The sequence below is a fragment of the Chrysemys picta genome, chromosome 3 (assembly GCF_011386835.1).
Source record: "Chrysemys picta bellii isolate R12L10 chromosome 3, ASM1138683v2, whole genome shotgun sequence".
NCBI lineage: Eukaryota > Metazoa > Chordata > Testudines > Emydidae > Chrysemys > Chrysemys picta.
Window position 1 is genome coordinate 197,596,614 of NC_088793.1, and position 22,566 is coordinate 197,619,179.

Genomic DNA, 22,566 nt, shown 5'->3' on the forward strand with positions numbered 1-22,566 from the left:
GGATCGAGGTGGACTCTCATGATCAGAAAAGATCCAGGTTCCCAAAGCCCTGATTATCTCTGCAGGAGGGATATTTTTGCTATGCACATGTGACTCTGCAGAAAGGCTTAGTTGTGAAGAACAGCCAGCTCTTAACAGGAGAAAGTTAAGGAAGAAGACTCTCAGCCAGTGGTTTAGCTGGCGTAAAACTGGCGTAGCTCCACTGAAGATAATGGAGCTAGGCAAATGTACATCACTGGAGGATCTGGCCTGGAGAGTACCACCATACAATCCAGATATGTTTAAATCAGTCTTAACCTGCAACCTAGAGTGATTAGATGGAGAAAATACGGTAGAGTAGTGAGAGGGATATCACCCTTCTGAATTTCTTCTCTGGTTTTCTTGAAAAGCTACTCAAGGTGGAAAGGGTCTAGATGACTGCATGACTGTACTCTCAGAGGTGAGCAACGACATACCTGCTGCCATCTTGTTGGTTTTTAACCAAGAGAAGAACATAAAATATGTGACCAACAGCTGTGATTGTTCTCTAAGATGCAGAAAAAAACAACAACAAAGGGCAAAAGGAAGTGTAAGAAAGCAGGGAGCCATCCTCCCCCCCCACTCCTCTGATAAAATATTATGCTGCTGCCTAACTGAATGACTGAAGTAGCTACCTATCCATTTTAACATAGTGATAAATTCATCCTTCACTTCGTTTGGATTTTTGGCATTTTTAATTTCAAATATTTTATAAAACAACAATGCTGGAACTGTTCTGCTCTTAGTGATGGGTAAATAAGTGATCGCTGCCCTCACAACTGCCTAAAGAGTAGTGGAAAATTCATGGAAATGTTATCCATCTAGTTTCTTTGTAATGTTCTCAATGACTTAGACTTCAGGCCTGGCATTTTCTGCATTCAAGACTTATTGTAACAATATTCCCTTGGACATATTTGTATTAAAGGGCAACAATTGTCACTGCAGTAACATTTCCTTCTACAGGTTGCTTAAGCACTCTGTATTTTCTTTTCTTAAATTATCACTTTCTTATTTATATTGTGGCAGTGCCTACATTGGGGACCCATTGTTAGGCACTGTACGTAGATAACAAAAAGTTCCAAAGAATTTAGGGTAGGATTTTCAAAAGGGCTTAACACTAGCCTAATTTCTGCTCCCATAGAAGCCAATGGTAAAACTCCCATTAACTTTAAAGGGAGCATGCTTCAGCGAACTCAGAGCTTTTGAAAAAAATAACACCCTTATTATTAAAGTGTATAAAGGGAGACAACAGGTGACAAAAAGACAAGGCGAGCAATAGGTAACAGTGAAAATGGAATAAAACAGATAATTTGACACCATTAAATCTGTTAACATAAAGCACAGTGGTGGAGCTGATGCAACCCAACCCATAAAACTAAAAACTGGAATTTCCAAATGTTTGACTATCACTATTTCAAATTTTCAGTATGTGAGCACCAAGAAACAAATTGGGTTTTTTTTAAATAATATTTTGGACAGACTTGTGCCAAAAAGTCCCTTGAAATCTCTCAATAGACCTCAGAAGTTATGCACACAACATACTTATCTTTTCTTTTAACCACTCAAAAGAACTTACAAGCATAAAAGGAAACATTTAAATGCTAAAATTATTTCCTACCATTAGTTGTATTCTAATCACTTTTTTCAAACTAAGAAAACAATGAGAAATTGTAATATATAAAATAACACATTTAACTATCCAGAGAATTTTGAATGTCTTTGGTGTGAATGTCAGTTTATTTTTCCTCTTTTCTTTCCCCAGGGGAAATGTATAAAATATATACTCATACCACAATTTTCATTATGTTCTCGTTACATCAAAAGTTATATTTGCTCAGCAGTCTGCCAAGATACTAACATCATACTTCTAGATTTATCTGTCAATCATATTCATTATTAAATCTATAGTTGAAAATTGTATACCTCATGTTATTTGTGTACTTAAATTTCATGATGGTAGAACACAAAACACAGGAAGTTTTCAGACTTTTGAATAATATTTTCATTCTGGAATTTTTCACACCAATTTATTGATAAATATATACATTTAGTACAAGTGCTTAAAATTAAGACAAAAGCTCAAATGTTAAATACTAAATACTTAAGTATTTAACATTTGAGCATAAACTTAAGTTTATATTTAAAATAGCAATTTGGGTGGTTAACCAGATTTCTCTGTGGTAAAAGAATTCCAGAATGGAGCAAGGTGTTGAAAAGCTTGCTGTGTTGAATACACAAGTGGTAGATGTAGATTATCTAGTAGCAGGTCATGATATGCATGTTCAAACCACCGTGGGAGTACACTGAAATCAGCTCCCTAATGTAAAAGAGTGTTGCAGTCTCTGCAATCATAAAGATCATCAGCAGAACTTCAACCTGGATTCTCACTTCCATGGGCAGTCAGTGTAAATAAGGACATAAAGTAATGTGACCGTACAAAACACTGAAAAAACTAGAGGTACAGCAATTTTTAAATCTTTTTTTTTTTCCCTCCAAAGGAAGCAATGAGTTTGACAATAACCAGTGCAACAGAAAATTGGTGCATGAACCAACATGGTGGTAAAGAAGAGCAAAGAAAGTTAAAAAATTCTATTTTAGAAATAATGAGTAAATGATATCAGAGAGACCATAAATTGTGTGATTAAGAAACAAAAGATTGCTACTGAAAAGGATGGACAGATCCATGAATGATACAACTACTGCAGGCTGTATCATTCATTCAATGAAGTGGAATCTAGGGAAAGGACATAATACTGTTCATGGTCAATAGAAAGATTTCCATTTTGGCCATGTTAGTCATGACAGAATCCTGGTGCATCCAGCAGGTGATATTTTGGGCACCAAATAATTTGAAAATGAAGAGCAGGTAGAGATACTTAAAACAGATCTGTTGCTCATCTCTATCTGCCATTCACCGAGAAGAAAGAGAACAATGACTAGGCCAAGACTGAATCCTGACTGACAAAAGCAGCTAAAAGAGACAAGGTGGCTGGGGTAATCTCTTTTATTGGATCAACTTCTGTTGGTCAGAGACAAGCTTTTGTGACACACAGAGCTCTTCTTCAGGAACCTCTGTGTGTCTTGAAAGCTTGTCTTTTCACCAACAGAAGTTGGTCCAATAAAAGATATTACCTCACCCACCTTGCCTCTCTAATATCCTGGGACCAACAAGGCTACAACTACACTGCAATAGCAGTTGAGTCATATGAGCAAGACTTATCAAGCTTACCCAACATTCAGAGTAGACACCAGGTACTTGTAGATAAGAGGCAAATATGTAAAATCCTGACTACCCAAAAGCTGAGCAGAAATAGTGAAGAAAGATGGTAGATATAGTCAACTGCTATAGATAAGTCCAAGAGGATAAGAAGGAATAGCAAACGTGAGACTGAGCAAAAGCCCAGTTAATAAAACCTTGAAATAATGTTATTTAGGTAGAATGGCTAACTTTTGCAAACCAAATTAAAGGAGCTTGAGAACAAAGTTCATGATCCTGCATGAAAGAAAGAGGTTGCTTACTGAAAAATAATTAGGCGTACCCACCTCAAAAAGAGATTAGAAAACGTCACTGTGTAGCTAGCCATAATTTTTCTAATCTATTTATACATTGCCCTTCATCTGTGTAACATGACACATGATGTCATTGGAAGAGCTGATTCCCTGTGATAAGTCCTCAGTTAACTTGTTGGTACTGAGTTGGTTGAAAAATAAAATTAAAATATATTTAAAAAAAAAAAAAAAAAGAGGAATTTTCAGTTTGAGTTAGACTTATTTTTCTTTTTAATTTGCCACTGAGTTGTTAGTAAAAATCTTCAAAACCAAAATTTGAATTTGGAAAAAAATCCCCCATACGACTAAACTATCCAATCAAAATTGGCAATGCAAAAAAACCATACAAAGTAATGGTGAAGGATGAACAAAACAAAACAAAAACATTGGTCTCCAGAGTCCCCAGGGGCCACACTACAAACAATGACAACCAAACATTAAGAGGAAAAAAGTACAATGGTTGCCCTATTTTATCAAATCAAACACAATGACTGACGACAACTGAACATGAAAGAGAAAACAGACAGAAACATGAAGATGGTAAACCAAAATTGTAAACAAGGTAACATTTTTTGCTTTGTTTCCCTTAAGTTTTCAAAAGAAACATTTTAAAAACCTAATAGTTAATAGTTTAAAAATGCATTTTTGGTTGAGAATCCACATGCTCTATTATGCTGTAGCAAAAGCAAAATATTAGATTAGCTTTGAAATTATTGGGATCTATCACAATTTCTTTTTTTTTTTTTTTTTTAAATGTTCAACAGTCAATTTAGTGCTCATGGCTGGTACTAGACTATCAGCCATGAAGAATGAAGACAACTGTTTATCCATAGAACAGGAGCTTGCAATACAAACTACTCCAAAAAAATACCACAAAAGTGCACTGATAGAGAAAAGCCAATCCTTGGCCTCTCATTGTCACCCTTGTTGATGGTGGCAATTAGTGCCAACTGACAGAGTGGTCTGTATTGTGAACATTTACCCTCTGGGAAATTGGATTCAGCCCAACCACTCATTTCACACACCACTGGTCACCTAACAATATTTACATGGCCTAGAAACATTGTAGCGAGTTTCCCTTCCCCCATTAGCTCAGATGAAGAAAGGTATATTTGAGAGACATTAGGGGTATGCCGGCAGTTGGAGCTAGTGGTGTAATTCCTACTTTGCACGGATGTACTTGCACTGGCTCCATTCAAGCTAGCATGCTAAAAATAGTAGTATAACTGTGGTAGCACGGGCAGTGGGAGTGGTGGCATGGGCTAGTTGCCCCGAGTGCAACCCACCTGACCCCGATGGGTATGTACTTGGGGTGGCTAGCCCATGCCACTGCTCTCCACTGACACTGCTACTGTGGCATTAGCAACTTGTAGCACATTGGCTTGAGTACACTACTACGTTTAGCGCACTTGATCAAGCAGAGCCAATGCTGGTAAATCTACGCCATCTGGGAATAACATCCCTGGCTCCAAGTGTAGATGTAACCTCCGGGAAATGGAAAGAGAAAACATGTTTTTGTTTTGTGGCTTAGAATCATAGAATATTAGGGTTGGAAGAGGCCTCAGGAGGTCATCTAGTCCAATCCCCTGCTCAAAGCAGGACCAACACCAACTTTTGTGTTGTTGTTTTTGAATGCTGCTATGCTGTAGCAAGTCCTAGAAGATAAGCTCAAAGCCCACTGAGGTTAATGGAAAACCTTCCAATACTTCATTGGGCACTGCCTGCCATACAAGGGCTCTGGATGGACTACAGGATTGTAAACTAAGTTGACTCTTCTCCTTCATTCAGATAACCCTGATGCTACAACACTTTAAAAGTCTTTCTTAAACTAGTTTCAGAAGATTCAAGTCTGTTTCTTTCAAAAAAAAAAGGGGGGGGGGGAGGGGAAGTACTATAGCTTCCTGTTTTGGATTATCTTTCCCATTTCTTAATTACTGAACCAGTGCTTCAGAGTGGAACTGAAGTCCCTACAACTGAAGGTGTGATCTTCTAATGACAGGGAAAGCCAAAGGCCTGACCAGCAATGGTAACGGAGTATCCCATGGTAAATCTCGGGACACAGGTAAAAGCAGAGTTGGAGGGAGGGTTGACAAGAGTGGGGTGTTTATCTTAGTGTCCTGGCCACATTCCAGCTCAAGAAATCACATTCCGCCTACCTCACATTGCCCTCTGTAGCTTCAATTGGATATAGTATTCTTTGATAATTCTTTCCCATTCTAAACTGTTGGGGTGTTGCATGGTCCTAAAAACAGTTGCCATATCCCACTACAGATAGATTCATCTACCAGTGGAAAGTATCTCTAGGAGATGAAAGGTATATGGATCAGGTGAGGCTTAGTTTTTTTTTTTTTTTTTTAAAAGGTCTGAGATCTTCAAATGGGAAATGCCTTTCGAAGAGCAAAGTATTTTAATATTACCTTTCTAGCTCTAGAACCTCTTGTTTAAATGCTTGCTGATGTCACAGCTTCAATGAAAGTGAATGTGATGGTTTCTTCCAAGCCCATGTTTGTTCACTTAAAAAAAAAAAAAATCAGTATACAAGTGAGACACTTGTGGGCAGTCTCTTGGTTAGCTTGAAGTAAGCTGGTATTTGATGCAATGGCATAATCACACTCCCAGCTGATTTTGTCTACACACAAAGTTGCACTGGTTTAACTAAAGGTGTGGTTTTTAAACGACTGTTAAAGCAGAGCAACTTCGGATGAACTCCTACCCCACTGAAATCAATGATAAAACTTTTCATTTAATTCAGTAGAGCCAGGATTTCACTTTTGGTGTTTAAATCTGTTTTCTATGGAGTCAGCTGGCACCAAGCATGCCTGTAACTTACAGATGCTGCTTAAATCCACAAATGCCAGGTTTAAACCTATTAGAGCATCTACACAAGGGTTTGCACTGGTTTAACTAAATTCATTTTTAAAAACTGATTTAAGTTAAACTGGTGAAGATTCTGTATAAAGACAAGCCCTTATTTGCTTCATTGCCAGCGATTTCTCTCTTCAAAGTTGTCCCAAGAACAGAACTACAGGATTTCTTAAACTTAGAAATGAATTGCACTGGCAAAACTATTCTGGAAAACCACCAGGAATATTAAACTTGCTTACCATGTTTTAAGCTAAAAAAACTAAATTACTTTGCTTAAAGAAAGAATTGACAAGTCGTTATTTCTCTTTGCATGACTGAGCTATGCTTCATCAAGTGAGCTAAACTTTCCAAGGGACTGCTGTAAAAAGCTTTTTCTTTGTATAAAAACCACTCCACAGTTCTAGTTAATCATAGGCCCTATGTGATCATTCTTCAATATTCTTAGTGTGTTAAATGTAGTAAACAAGAAAAAGCAATGGTCTGACCCTACATGGTGTTGAGGGCCCTCAATTCCCAAGGAAGTCCAAGGTTCTGGCATTAATACTTTAAAAATAAAGTTTAAAGATAGTTGATGTACTTGTACATCAATCTTTCAGAGTTCAGATGGGCTCACCAAATTCTTTGGGCTAGGCTGTGGAACCCTTGCTGGTAGGTACTTTCCAGTAGTCCCATTTGCTCCTGAGAATAAGTGATTACTAACATGAGTACCGATGGCAAGATTTAGCCCGCACTTGTGGAGTTCCAAAAAGATCAGTTCTTTCTCTGGTTATATTTCAACATCTACATGCAGCCAGTAAATCAACTGGCAAGATATTGACTGAAATGCCAGTACTATGCAGACAATGCAGCTCTTCTTAATCTTTCACCACATATATGACCATGCAACTACTTCCAAGATGGTCAAGTGGTTGGATGAGATCAGCTCATGGACAAAGAGCAACTGACTGAAGCAGAATGTGAACCAGACAAAGGTTATGTTGGTGGGCAGAGGAAAACACTTGGGAAAAAAATTGCATGGTGCAGCCTCCTTTGGCTGATGATACACATCCAGAGTTAGTCAATTCTGCCTGTAGTTCAGGAGTGCTCACAATTCCTAGCTGATGCTAAACTCTCTACAAAGCAGCATTCACAATCAACACTTCCGGTCATCATGGGTTGACTAGGAGATTGTCCTATTCTGGCAGACACTGAACCTAGCCTTGGTTATATTCACCTTCCTTACCTGGAATAAAATATTGTGCTATACCTGGGCATGAAGACATCAGCCCTTCGGAAACTCCAGCTAATACAGAGCATCGTAGCACATCTCCTCAGCAACACAAGCTATGGCAAGCATGTCAAACCTGTCCCCGCTCTCTACACTAACTTCCCAAGAGTATCAAATCAAGTTCAAGGTCTCAGTATTTACCTTGAAGGTGGCATATCTAACAAGTCACCTAAAGCTCCAGGATGAAGACCACGGTCAACAACTCCACTCTTCCAGCACAATGGAACACTATCAGATGGATAATGCTTGTCTGTGCAGGAGACACAATCTGAGGGCCAGTCCGAATCTGCGCATCAAACTCCCACAGAAACTAAGGACCCTCACAAACCTCACTGCCTCCTCCAAGTGGAGGGTACGTTCCTTCAACCTGCCTTCTCTAACACACACACAGAGCAGCATGTACTTTTAAACAAAAACTAAAAATCCCAACCTAAACAAACAAACAAACAAACAAACAAACAAACAAACAAACAAACAAACAAACAAACAAACAAACAAACAAACCGTACACTCCACTTGCAAGTGGAGAGGATGAGAGAATGAACCACACATGACAGAAGTCAGTCATGTTGCTTCAGGCACTACTGGAAGGCACTCAGGCTTGGTCTACACTACCCCCCCTAATTCGAACTAAGGTACGCAACTTCAGCTACGTGAATAACGTAGCTGAAGTTCGAAGTACCTTATTTCGAATTAGTTGAAACTTACCTTGGTCCACACTCGGCAGGCAGGCTCCCCCGTCGACTCCGCGGTACTCCTCTCGGCGAGCTGGAGTACCGCAGTCGACGGCGAGCACTTCCGGGTTCGACTTATCGCGTCCAGACTAGACGCGATAAGTCGAACCCAGAAGTTCGATTTCCAGCCGTCGAACTTGCCGGTAAGTGTAGCCAAGGCCTCAGATACTACGGTGATTAGAGTGAGTATAAGAACCTATATAGAATAGAAAAAGCCCTCTGTAAACAGATAGCAATTTGCCGGTCATTGTCAAACAGCACAAGTCAAATCCATATGCTTTAAGGTGAACAATGTCCACTAGAAAGAAGTCACATATCTTCATTAAGAGATTTCAGTCTTTAAAGTATCATCTACTTTCATTCATAAACCAACTGCCTGGTAAAAGTAATTTGTGTGGTGTTAAAACTGTTGATCGAGCAGGTCACGATTTAGTGCCTTAAAATCACTTATGATGAGTGCTTGCTTGTCACTCATTTTATTTAACAGGCCAACGGCTGTCTGGAAGCCATCAATGGAAAAATCTAACACTAAGATTTTCAAAGTTGCCTATGTGATTTGGATGCCCAATCCTCTTTAAAATTTAATAGGAATTATGGTTCAAATCCCCAGCCATCTTTGAAAACCTCACCTAAAAGTCTCCAAAAATACACAGCAATCCTGTTTAGATTGATAGAGCAATTGAAGAATTTTGTGGTATGTTACTGTGTATCTGAATGGATATCTTGTTGCATTTTGATTAAATATTTCTAAAGAGTAGTAAAAATGACAATATATGGAGAAATACCAATCTCAGAACTGGAAAGGACCTTTGAAAGGTCATTGAGTTCAGCCCCCTGCCTTTACTAGCAGGACCAAATACTGATTTTTGCCCCGATGCCTAAGTGGTCCCCTCAAGGATTGGGCTCACAACCCTGGGTTTAGCAGGCCAATGCTCAAACCACTGAGCTATCCCTTCCAGTTGCATGCTTACATACACATTATAAAGTGCTGAAACAGACAGCAGAGAACACACCAACATTTTAAGAACTCTTCCTCCTTCCCTGCTGACCCCTTATGCCAGGGGGTCTCAAACTGGGGGTCAGGACCCTTCAAGGGTTCGTTAGGTTATTAGATGGGGGTGTCGCGAGCTGTCAGCCTCCACCTCAAACCCTGCTTTGCCTCCAGCATTTATAATGGTGTTAAATATATAAAAAGTGTTTTTAATTTATTGGGGGGGGGGGGTCACACTTGGAAGCTTGCTATGTGAAAGGGGTCACCGTACAAAAGTTTGAGAACCACTGGACTATAACCTATGGAACTGATTCTGGTAATACTTTCTACAAATTACATCTCTGTTATGAAACTGACCTAAGAACTTTCTCCATAGCTGTATATAGAACAATCTTTTAACCACAATACTCTCTCTCTTCTCTTTTTAGGTAAATCTTAGTTTAGTTTATAAGAATCGGCTATAAGCGTGTATTTGGGTAAGATCGGAAAAAACTCATGGATCTGGTGGGTGATGTGTCTGATCTCTTAAGACTGGCAGAACTTTATGTATGGTGAACAAGATTGAAAGTAATTCTCATCATATTTGACTTGGCTATCTGGGAGGAAGCCCAGGAAATCTGTGCTTTAGTTTCTTCATAACCAGTAAGGTGTTGTAGAAGCTATTTTGTTGCTGGCTTGGTGAATCTAATTATTAGAATAAACCACCAGTTTTGGGAATCATCTATCCCATAATTTTCAGTTTGCCCTGACTGAGCATGGCCCCTCCAGGCACCACGGTCACATAGACCAGAAGGGACCATCATGATGATCTAGTCTGACGTCCTGCACATCACAGGCCACAGAACCGCACCCACCCACTCCTGAAATACACCCTTAATCTCTGGTTGAGTTACTGAAGTCCTCAGATTAAAGACTTCAAATTACAGAGAATTCACCATTTACACTAGCTTAAATCTGCAAGTGACCCATGCCCCAGGCTGCAAAGGAAGGTGAAAACTCCCCTAGGGTCTCTGCTAATCTGACCCGGGGAAAAATTCCTTCCCAATGCCAAATATGGCAATCAGTTAGACCCTGAGCATATGGGTAAGACCCACCAGGCAGATATCTGGGAAAGAATTCTCTGCAGTAACTCAGTGCCCTCCCTATCTAGTGTTCCATTACCGGCCATTGGAGATATTTGCTGCTAGCAGTCACAGATTGGCTATATGCCATTGTAGGCAGTCTCATCATACCATCCCCTCCATAAATTTATCAAGCTCAGTCTTTCAGATATATTTATGGACACACCCGTTAATAATTACAGCAATTCTAATAATGTGTTGTAGGATAAGTTGTATGTTAAAGGACTGCCAAAGGAAACAGGAAAGGAAACTGGTATTGGAACATGCCACCGTATTCCATCAAGTTTGCTGTAGAATATTCATGAGCCAATAGGGAGCCAGTCCTGTAAAACAGTGCTCAGATTACTTCAATGGGGATACTTGCGTAAGTAAGAACTATCCGCTGAAGTAAGGTTTTGCTGGATCGGGGCCTAAGTTTAGCAGCAGCAAAATGTGTGCTAGTGAAGAGAATAAAATACTTATAACCCATCTGTCTCTGGTATTATGAAACTATCTTTGCTTGAAAAATTCTGACAGCTACTCATCAGCTATTTGTACCTATGAATCACTTAAGTGTGAAAGCACAATATAAATCCATAAAAAGAGTGCATCTCTGAACACAAGAGGGCTTGAATCACCAGTGTGTTTCTCCAGTTAATATAAACCAACTGGCATAAAACTACAGTAATACAATGGTGAGTTAGGCCCATTGTCTCTTTGCAGCAGTAGTAACACCTGTGCTCCTACACATAGCACATCCCTTGCAGGAGCAGCGAAGTGAATATGACTAGGGTTGAATCAGTGTTTTCTCCCCAGTGCTGCTGCTATCAGAGCATTGTGGTCAGCAACAGAGGCACAACACGTACCAGATGGCTGGGAAATGGACACACATGTAGGGAGAACAGCAAGAGTAAAAATAAGAATGGAGGGAGAAGCAAATTGTTTTAGGGTGAGAGTTTTATCTGAAATTCTTTCATCTACCAACCTAATTAATGATGAGAGTTAACTTAATTGGAAGGCAAAAAGAAGTCAGACATAAAACCTCACTTCTAAAATGCTGGAATCTCTTCCGTTATTTGAAAGAGCAAGGGGTAAGGGAAGGAATAGATTCTCCCGAAGAGATTGAATAAAAGGCCTTTACATATAAATATAAAATACCTTCATTTATGGTCTGTAAATCTGTAGCCACACTTGAAGTCCATAGGGCCTGATTCAGAAGGCATCCTTATGCAGGAAAGGCACGTAAGAATGTACTGAATCATTTCCCTTTAGTCCTGAATTCCCACTCACACATATGGGGTCAAATTTATGCTCACCTGACTCATTCAAATCGTTCTACTGACATTCCAAAGTGTCATAGTCTATATTAGATATTAGTCATAAACAAAGTAGACAATATCATTTTAATTTACCCTCTTAGTGATACCAAAGATTTAGGTCAGAGTTTAAAGTGTTAAACATTTTGGTATACCTGCAGGTTTTGATGCCAATTTTCCTACTCAGTTACATTTCAAAATGGTTGTGGCACAGAAAGTTCCTTCTTGGGTATGGCAAGTTGTTTGTGCATACAACAGATTTTATCAAAAGAAGAATTTATCTAATCATATAGCTCCACTACTTAAATAGCTTTTATTTTCTCTTCACAGCACTAGCAGAGCAGCAAAGACAGAATAGCAAAAATCAATAAGAGAAGAAAGAGTAAGCACTGAATGATTTCAGAACACCTTTCCATAACCCCTGACTATACAGGATCACAGAACAACCTGGATAACTGTATATATTGAGCAAGCTAAACAACTATGCATATAATCAAGCTGACCGCTGTTACATCACGTATGGATTTTATCAACCAGTTGAAAAAAAAATTATAAACTAACAGCAACCTGATTGACTACCTTTTATTTGTAACATCTGATCTATTTGTTATGGTTCTCTTTACTTTCTACATTCACTTTTCACATAGGAATTCAATGAGGGAGCAGCATACATCTTGTGCTTTAACAGCACAAAATAATTGATACCAGAGCAAACTTTTCAAGAATAAAAATACCGTGTATGAAAACATCTGCCCAGTAACATTCTGAAATGCAATTTTTTTAGAGCAGGTTACAATATTTTTTGGCTAGAGGATGAATCCCTGCAAGTTATGAAAGCAACAGACTGATAAATTTCCATCTGTTCAAATATTCACCACGGCCTGATATACTCTCTGCCCTTAATGTCTGTTACAGAGATGCTCTCCCAAATACATAACTGCAAAATCAATTCAGTTGGGAAGTACATAAAACGTTTTATGCTACAAATGGGAAAACGTTATGAAAAATACTGAACTGCTAAACCCATCATGTGCTTAAAGGCACAGACTTATTTTATAACAGATAATTTTATAAAACAGGATATAGGGACTTCTTGGAAGTCAACAGATTTTAACAGCAGCTGGTCAACTAAATAGATACTAGTTTACTACAATTTTCTGAAGAGGATGACTTTTCCTTTCTTTCACCCTTATCCCTGTGTAGTACTTTAAAAAGAACTCCTTTGAGAAATGGTATCACCTAACGTTTCCATTTGCCCAGATGTTTTCCTCATTAGCCTGTCAGGAAAGGCATATATAGGGTAATTCTAATGATAGCAAACACCTCATAAAAAAAAAAAACCTCTCCAAATTTACTTTTCCACAAAATATAATTTTAAGGCGCTTCATGAACCCATGCGGAAAGAAAGCATCATTTACAAAATATTATTACTAGAAATCTTAAAGATATTAAAAAACTGGAATGTCAGTCTAGTGATAAAATTTCAGTGTATAAGACCGAATACAACCATGGACCTTATTCAAGACACTTTGCTCAATTCTGACTCCCACTTAGTTCAACAGGAAATGTTCTGAGTAACAGCCTGATCCTGCAATGTAGAATGCATGGGTGGACTGCTATGTTTGCAGAGACCCACTGAAGCTAGTGATTTCACATTGAGCATTACAGAATAAGGACCCAAGGGGAATAAGGAGTGCTGAATAGGAAGCCCTGTCCTCTATTAACTAGGAAGAAGAAAGAAGTGGTTTTAATATAGTTATACCTAAATTTATTATTATTAGTTATATATTTCCTGTCAGTTCTCTGCACAATGTATAAGATATTTCACTTTTTCTATACCTGCATTTAGACAGAAAAAATTAACCAATCAGTATAAAAAACCCACTTTATTAGAGATTTAAGATGTATTCAATTTAATCTTACATCTTCCACTATTGGTCTCAAGTCATTGTAAATAGCTGGCAACAGTAACACACTGTTAAGAAGAGCCAACAGAATAGGAAAGCACAAGAAACAGTGCTCTAAAATTCACTGAGATCATTTCCAGGGACATCACTCATTTTGGTCCCAAGTTACTAGTATCACACACATATTTTGTCCTTTTATTGTTGAAATGGCAATTATTTCCATCAGCAGCAAAGAATCATGAAGCTTGGGCTAGAGAAAGTGTTATTTACACTGAAGGGTGAAATTTAATTATTTTTGGTGTTTTTCACTGGGGTCTTTTCCACTCCTCACATCTCACGTTTGAGCCTTGGCACATGGAGAGGTCTGCTTTCATCATTTATATGAAAAATGTCATTAATAAGTCAGCAAAAGTACAGCAACTCTCTCCAGACGTTTCTGAAATACTTGCAACGTTACCAAATCATATGAGAAATCAAACTGGGAGCTACTTCTATCGACTTCTCCCCACCCCACTCCCGCCCACATCCCCAGGCAATATAAATGCAACTAGCAGTTTAAAAAACGAGTTTGATAAAAGCGTGTCTGGGAATAGCGCTGGACAAGTCGCAAGTCGGGAGAGAATGGCTGTGACAAGCAGGAGGGTGACGGCTGGGAAGGAGGAGAAAAGATGGGGTGGGGAAGACGGGGGCATGCGGTTGCAGAGATTTCAGCCCAAGTTGGCCCTGGTAGCTTCATGACACCCCCACATCTCATTTGGTCTGGTGCCGGCCCCCGAGCTTGCCTGAATTCGCACCTTCTCAGCACAAACACGAGGCTCTGGTTGCCACTTTGCCCGAATTCAAACAAGCCGCCTCCGTTGTACGGACGGAGACGTGACAGGCACCTGAGGGCAGCGGCATTTATAGGGCGTGGGGGTAACCAGGCAGGAGGGAATTCAAGCTTCCCTCTCCCCCCGCCCCGTTCCTAGGGGCATTGCTGCACGTGAACAACACCAGCACACGCGGCTTTAAGGGGGCGTGTGTCCGGCCGGGTCCCAACCCCGGCACCTGTAGCATGGCCCCGGGGGCATTCCTGCCACCCAGGTGGGCACTTTTCGAGGGCTGCCTCTTCGCGGGGAATCCGGCTTCAGGAGGGGGTCAGGCAATGGGGCGGCCCACCCACGCCCCGCCCCCAAACGCATCAAGCAGGCTCCCCCTCCACCCCCGGGCTGCAAACGCCGCTGTCTCGCCCCCCCCCCAGCGCACCTCCCCGGGAGGGACTCACCTGCGGCTGGCCGTGGGTGCTGTTGGCCGGCGGGGGGTCGGGCTTGGCCCGCAGCACGGTGATGTGCAAGGTGAGCAGCAGGAGCCCCAGTAACAGCAGCAGCTCCGCCGCCAGCCGCACCATCCTCTTGAAGCGGGCGGCTTTAGGGCCCCGCAGGAGCGGCGGCAGCAGCCGCGGAGGAGGAGGAGCCGCCGCCGCCGGAGCAGCCCCGGCCGGAGCAGCGGCCCCGCTGTCGGGCCGGGCCGGGGTGGCGGAGGCGCCGCCAGGCCACGGCGGAGCCACGTCAGGACGGGAGGCGCCGGGGCAGCAGCAGGCGGCGGAGAGGAGCGCGCCGCTGCCCGGCTGCTGCGGCGCTGGGCAGCAGGGCGCGGGGCCCGGGCCTGGTGCAGGAGGCGGCGGCTCGCCTGGCAGCCCCGCGCTCCGGAGTCCGCATGGGCTCGCCAGGGGGTCTCCGGGGCGGGGGGCTGGGGAGCCAGGCGCGCGGGGCAGCCTGCAGCCGGCGGGAGCCCGGGCCGCGCTCCGCATCCAGGGGGAGGCGAACGGGGAGCGGCCGCGGGGCTCCCTCACATGGCTGGGGCCGGCGCCGGGACACCGCGGGCGAGTGCCGGGGGCTATTGCTGCAGGCTCAGCGCAGGGGAGCTGCTGCGCTGTCCTCCCCACCCCGCTGCGGGGCTTGGGTCTCCCTAACCCCCCTCACGCTGCACGGACGGGGCGCCCCCAGCCCCCCCCCTCCCCGGTCCCCTCACACTGCAGGGGCTGGGCGCCCCTAGCCCCACTTCACTGCACGGGCTGCCCTAGCCCCCTGCCCTCCTCACACTGCAGGGGCTGGGCGCCCCTAGCCCCCTCACACTGCACGGGCTGCCCTAGCCCCCCAGCCCCACTTCACTGCACGGGCTGCCCTAGTCTCCCTCACACTGCACGGGCTGGGCGCCCCTGAACCCGCTGTGCGACCGCTCGGTCTTCCCCACGGGCTGCGCCCCGTTCCCAGGCACTGCCCTACCGACCCCCTTATACGCTGCCCTTAGGCACGGCTTTATCCCCCCAGCCTCTGGCTGGGCTAGCCCCGTGCCCTCTGCCTGCCGATCAGCGCCTGACAGCCGGATCCCAGGGCGAATGGCTCCCTGCCGGCCCCGGAGAGGGGTGACTCCCCTCCGCGCCCAGCGCTGAGGTTAGCTCTGAGCTTGAGGTGCTAGAGCCCCGCTCCTCTTCCTGCCGGTGCTGCGGGCTGCAGCCTCGGGGACACTCATCTCCTCGGCAGGGCGGCGGCAACTTCCCTTTGCCCTCCTGCTGCTGCGGGCTCCTGCTGCCCTTTCATCCCGCTGCCGAGCGGTGGGCAGGCGGGCGCTGCTGATTTCTCCCCCGCTGGGTTAATCCGGGGTAGATGGTGCCTGTCCCCTCCTCCTCCTCGGAGCTAAACTCCCGGTGCCGCAGCAGCAGAGAGACTGGACTGCAGAGCTTTAGCGATCTGCTCTGCTTGCGCGCTGGATACCTGGCTCCATCTCTCTCTGTCTCTCTCCTGCAATGACCCTAGGCCAGCTCCTCTCACTCTCTCCTGCCACTGTGTGTGTGTGTGATTGCAAGCCGCTGGCCCTCCTCTTCTTCCAGTCCAGCTTTCTCTCCCCCTCTTTCTCTTTGGAGAGGAGTGAGCTCTGTGGGTGTGATGCTTTTATACTGCGCTCTCTCTCCCTCCGCTGTCCCCTTTCCCCCTCCCACCTTCCCCCTCTTAAGCCTCCTGTTGCAGCCCGATCTCTTTTCCCCACTGCCTGTGGCTCCGAGGGCTGCTCCACAGTGATTCCCTGTGCAGCCTTGCCTTGCCTGCCTAGCCTCATCTGCAGCCAGCACTCTTACTTCTCTGCTCTAGGAAAAGAGGCAGTGAGCACAATTCTCTCTCTTCCCTGCACCTTGCGACGGCATTTATATCAGAGCAAAGTGGGCATTAAACGCCACCAACACAGAATATCCACTTTGGACTGGCGCAAATAACTATGCGAAGTGTAGGGCAACAGAATGCAAACCCTGTATATTCCTCACTCCCTGCTCTGTTCTCAGGATTTTATAATTAGCCTGGAAAAATACTCCCCTGGATGGGAAATGTGTCCCTGGGGTTAAAATTAATTTTCATTTTTCAAAAAAATCAATGCAGCTGCACTGACTCCTGTGGAGGCAGGCGGATTTACACAAGGTGAAGATCTGGCCCAGTATGTGATTTACACAAGGTGAAGATCTGGCCCAATATGTGAGTTGTTTGTTTTGAAGTTATAAAGTTACCAAACAAAATGGAAGTGTTGGACTCTGACATTGTTCCTCTGCAGTTCAAAAAGCCTATGTAAGAATATTGTTCAGGTGTGGGCCGTATCAGTGATCGGTATTTCTAAGCATTGGTGACAAAATAAAAAATGCTTACAATGGCCGAGAGACTGAATTTCATTACACTGCATTATTGGTATGAAAGGCAAGGAGAAGTTCCCTGTCCTTGTAAAACTGGTTTACAGTCTGACTGATTTTATCAGACGGGTCTTTATGAGCTAATGGCCGAATCCTTTTTGCCTTACATGATTTGTCCCATTAACCTCAGCAGAATGGTTCAAGTGAGAAAAGCAAGCAACGTCTGGCCCCTTGTCAGTAATCTGCAGACTCATAGTAGGAAACTGATCTCCTCTTGTAAACTGGGTGTGACTCCACTGAAGTGAATGGACTGGGTTTTTTAGACCATTAGGATGCTTTACGCCACTCTGAATCCACTCTCCCCATCAGTCATACACCAAGTCCTTCTCAGCCAGCCCAAAGGACACATACCTATGAAAAACTGGCGTGAGATGAACTGCCGGGACATGTGGTGGCTTTTATAGATCTGTGTAAATGGACAGATTAAAGAATGAATCAGAAGAGTGTCTCATATCCTTCCACTGAGAATTTTTTTCTGATTAGAATAATTATAAAATAACACTAGACCTGAAATAACTCTATTAAGGTAACAATGAGGCTGTGACTAAAAGCCACAAACTCTAACAAGTTCAGATTTAAGGATTTTTATCCATTAATACATCTCATTGTGTCTCAGTATTGCAGCACATGTGATCTGCATATCTGTGCACTGATCAGAATGGATATAGTCTCTCTCTAATTTGCCTTGATTTGGAGACCATGTGGGAAGTCACATATAACATTACTTTAACATGCTTTCTTGTGTTCATATGTATTCATGACACATTTACATGTAACAGTCATACTTGGAAATATTGCATTGATATTCTAATAGTGTATAGAACTAGCACATTATATTTAAAAAACCTGTGAAAAGTAGCTTTTTTTTCAAACACATATTTTGGACATTAAAAAAAAAAAATACCAAGAAGCATAACTAGTGATATGTTTTAAATTAAACATTTTTGGCCAGATTCTCTTCTCAATAACACTAGTATGATTCTGGAAGTCAGTGGCGTTATAAGGTATAAAATCAGTGTAAGCAAACAGAATCAGGCCCCTTTCTCAAAAGAATTTGTCCAAGAAAACATTTGATTCTAACATTTTTTCAAAATATTTGCCTTGGTGTCAGATACCATAAGCCCCCGGATAAGCAGAGTGGACTTTGCTTCTTTCTTAAGTGCCCACATGAATAGTAATCACCGATTCCCAGTTTTTGCTCAGACTACATGTGTTCCTACTCTACATAAGTGCCATCACTCATGCATAATTAGGTTAACTACATACCTAACAGGCTTATTTGCTGTCTCCACCTGTACTCAGTCTCTGGGCAAGTGCATGGGTGAGTTGGAGAGTGTCAGTGAAATGTAAAAATGTGGTAACAAGGCAAACATCAGTTCAGTGGCCTTCGGATTTGCAAAATACTAAACTGAGAGAGTGGAGTTGATTTAAAGTTATATAATAAAAAACACAGATGGTAACTGTTGAAGCTACTGGTATGTCAGGGTTCAATATTTTAAACAAAATAAAGAGAAGATTCTTGAAAAGTGGCAGAATAATTACAACCTGGACCACGAAAGTTGTCATGCTGGAAAGGTGGAAAATGTCAAAGAAACTTGTGCCACTGGTTTACCAAGACCTGCCACCCACAAGTTCCCGTCAGTGGATCCATGTTGTTGGGGGAAGCTGGAAACTTGGCATGTGAGGGATGTGTTTTTAGATATGAATGTTACAAATCAGTGGCTGGAGAGATGGAAAGATCATAATGCAAAACAGTCCGAGGACAGGATAGTGACAAAAACAAACGTCGGTTTGCTGCTGTGCTCTGGGTAATGTAAATCCTCCCTGATCTTATGAAAGACTATGAACAAGTAGAAAGGCATCTTTAATCCAGATGAGCTGGGTTTGTACTAGTGTGTGTTTCCTGATGGGGCATTAACTTCTTATGTGTCAAGCTGTTGTGCAAAGATGACGAAGGACAGAGCAACGATACTGTTGACAGTAAGGGGATGGCAGCAAGGAACTGGATTCTCTTGTGACTGGAAAAAACAAGGATCCACATTGTTTTAAAAATCTAGAAACATCATTTGTTCCCCCATGATGCCAACAACTCTGCGTGGATGACTGCAGAGACACGGAAAAATGACTACACAACAAAATGCAGAATAAAAAGAGCAATTCTGCTCTGTGTCTGTTGCGTGGCTCATATAGATAAACCGTAAACATTTTTAAGTAGCAAACATGACTTCATTGGTACATCCAGTAGATTGAGGGTCATAGCATGGGGTTAAAGTAAAGGAGTTTTGCTAAAAGCTGTGGGAGAACTCTTCCTCTGGTGTGAGGCAGACTTGCTCCACCACCTGCCATTTCCTCACTGGGTAGTGAAATGAGGACTCATCAGGAAGGGGGATTTCCAGTTGAGGACTGCAGGAAGAGCTGCTGTCTAGCCTGGGGAGTTTTGGGGGCTCCCAGCCTTAATGATAGCAATACCTAGCTTTTATGTAGTGCTTTTTATCAGTAGACCTCAAAGTGCTTTACAAAGGAGGTTAGTATTGTTAGCCTTATCTGTAAAAGCTGAGGGATAGAGAGGTGAAGGGAATTACCCAAAATCACTCAGCAAACCAGTGGCAGAGCTGACGGTAAAACCTAGGTCACCTGAGTCCCGATCCAGTGCTCTGTCCCCTGGGACACACTGCCTCCCACTTCTGTAAAGTAGACGCAACTTGGGTTTCCCAAGTCAAGAGACTCCTAACAGTCTGTTCTAGTTGGTGAGGTGTCCGTTTGCTAGCTCCCCGAGAGTAACGAGTCCTCCCTCTTTCCTCTCCCTGCCCAGGCTCTGAGAGAAGAGGAGACTGAAGACCACTGCTCCTCTCACCTTGAAGGCTTCAGCTTCTTCTCCAAGGATAAAAACAGGCACAAACAGCTCCTAGAGCAGTAAAATGGCTCCTTTCCCCTCTGCTCTCCTGGAACTCCACAGTGAGTTGGGAAATGAAAACTGAAAAGAGACAGGCACATAGAATAACCCCATTGCCTTCAGATTATGCCCTCAGTTTACCTCACTGAATGAGGTTGCAGAGGTATTGCTGAAGGCTTGATCTGGAGACTAGGAGGTTGCATTTGAGGATGGCTGACTTAGCTTTTACAACCTCTTCTGCTGGTGACATGAAATGCAGGAGCCCACCTTGATGCTCAGTCTCAAGGGCAGTTTGCAAGGCTGGCAATTTGAAAAAAACATCTTTTCACTTTCAAACTGAGCAAATTTGAGATGGAAATCAGTGCATATGAAACCACACTGTCATTTTCACAGAGTAACTTCTCAGGGTAATACCACACTTCTAAAATGCAGGAAACTGCATCAGTTATCCCCAACTTTCCTCTGGGAGGGACCTCCACTGCAAACACCTAGTACATGCCTATTCTTTGTCTGGCAGGGAGCCTTCTGGGAAACAAAATCCTTTTAGTATCAAAATTCATTAAAATTTCTATTACAGAGCATCAGTATTAGGCTCCCATTGTGCTAGGTACTGTACAGACACATATAAAGACAAAGTTCCTCCTCCTAAGAGTTTGTAATCCAAGAAACTCCTTTCAGATACGTTTCTTCTCTTGACCTAGTTCTCTTCTCCAAGCTGTCTCCTGTCACCACAAGAAAAGGCATGCAAAGCCTCTTCACTTCAAGGCATGGAAGCTATAATGACCACCAAAATGGTTCCCTTCTGAGTTCCCTTCTTCTTTAGGTGTACTTATATGACTAATCATAGCTGACTTTAGGAAGCAGCGTCTATCACTTGTTCTTCATCAGATGGCAAACTATTGATGCTTGAGGTGATAAAAGAGTTGTTAACACAAATAAAGACCCTGAGCTGCTAGAGTCCTTGCATGGAGATACTCTGGATTTTATGGCTGACTTAGAACAACGCTCTCGTCCCCTAACACCCCTACTCTACTTGCGCTACATTGATGACATTATCATCATCTGGACCCATGGAAAACAAGCCCTTGAGGAATTCCACCATGATTTCAACAATTTCCATCTCATCATCAACCTCAGCCTAGAACAACCCACACAAGCAGTCCATTTTCTGGACACTACTGTGCTAATAAGCGATGGTCACATAAACACCACCCTATACCAGAAACCTACTGACCGCTATACTTACTTACATACCTCCAGCTTCATCCAGAACACACCACATGATCCATTGTCTACAGCCAAGCTCTAAGATACAACCGCATTTGCTCCAATCCTTCAGACAGAGACAAACACCTACAAGATCTCTATCAAGCGTTCTTAAAACTGCAATACCCACCTGCTGAAGTGAAAAAACAGATTGACAGAGCCAGAAGAGTACTCAGAAGTCACCTACTAGAGGACAGGCCCAACAAAGAAAATAACAGAACGCCACTAGCCGTCACCTTCAGCCCCCAACTAAAACCTCTCCAGCGCATCATCAAAGATCTACAACCTATCCTGAAAGATGATCCCTCACTCTCACAGATCTTGAGAGATAGACAAGTCTTTGCTTACAGACAGCCCCCCAACCTGAAGCAAATATTCACCAGCAACCACACAACAAAAACACTAACCCAGGAACCTATCCTTGCAACAAAGTCCGATGCCAACTCTGTCCACCTATCTATTCAAGTGACACCATCATAGGACCTAATCACATCAGCCATGCCATCAGGGGCTTGTTCACCTGCACATCTACCAATGTGAAATATGCCATCATGTGCCAGGAATGCCTCTCTGCCATGATCATTGGCCAGACCGGACAGTCTCTACGCAAAAGAATAAATGAACACAAATCTGACATCAGGAATCATAACATTTAAAAAACAGTAGGAGAATTCTTCAACCTCTCTGGTCACTCAGTAACAGACTTAAAGAACAGAAAAGCTTCAAAACCAGACTCCAACGAGAAACTGCTGAACTTGACTTAATATGCAAACTAGATACCATTAATTTAGGCTTGAATAGAGACTGGGAATGGCTGAGTCATTACACAGATTGAATCTATTTCCCCATGTTAAGTATCCTCACACCTCTTGTCAACTGTCTGAAATGGGTCATCTTGATTATCACTACAAAAGTTTTTTTTTTCCTGCTGATAATAGCTCATCTTAATTA

General features: G+C 42.9%; 1 protein-coding gene across 1 annotated transcript in view; it reads right to left on the bottom strand.

Annotated features, from left to right (window-relative positions):
* Window positions 1-15,699, bottom strand: part of ISM1 (isthmin 1) — a 65,460-nt gene extending 49,761 nt beyond the window's left edge. The window contains exon 1 of the mRNA XM_005287399.4: window positions 15,012-15,699. Coding sequence (XP_005287456.2) covers window positions 15,012-15,536 — 525 coding nt within the window. The 5' untranslated portion in view covers window positions 15,537-15,699. The remainder of the gene's footprint in view (window positions 1-15,011) is intronic.
* Between the last annotated feature and the right edge of the window lie 6,867 nt (window positions 15,700-22,566).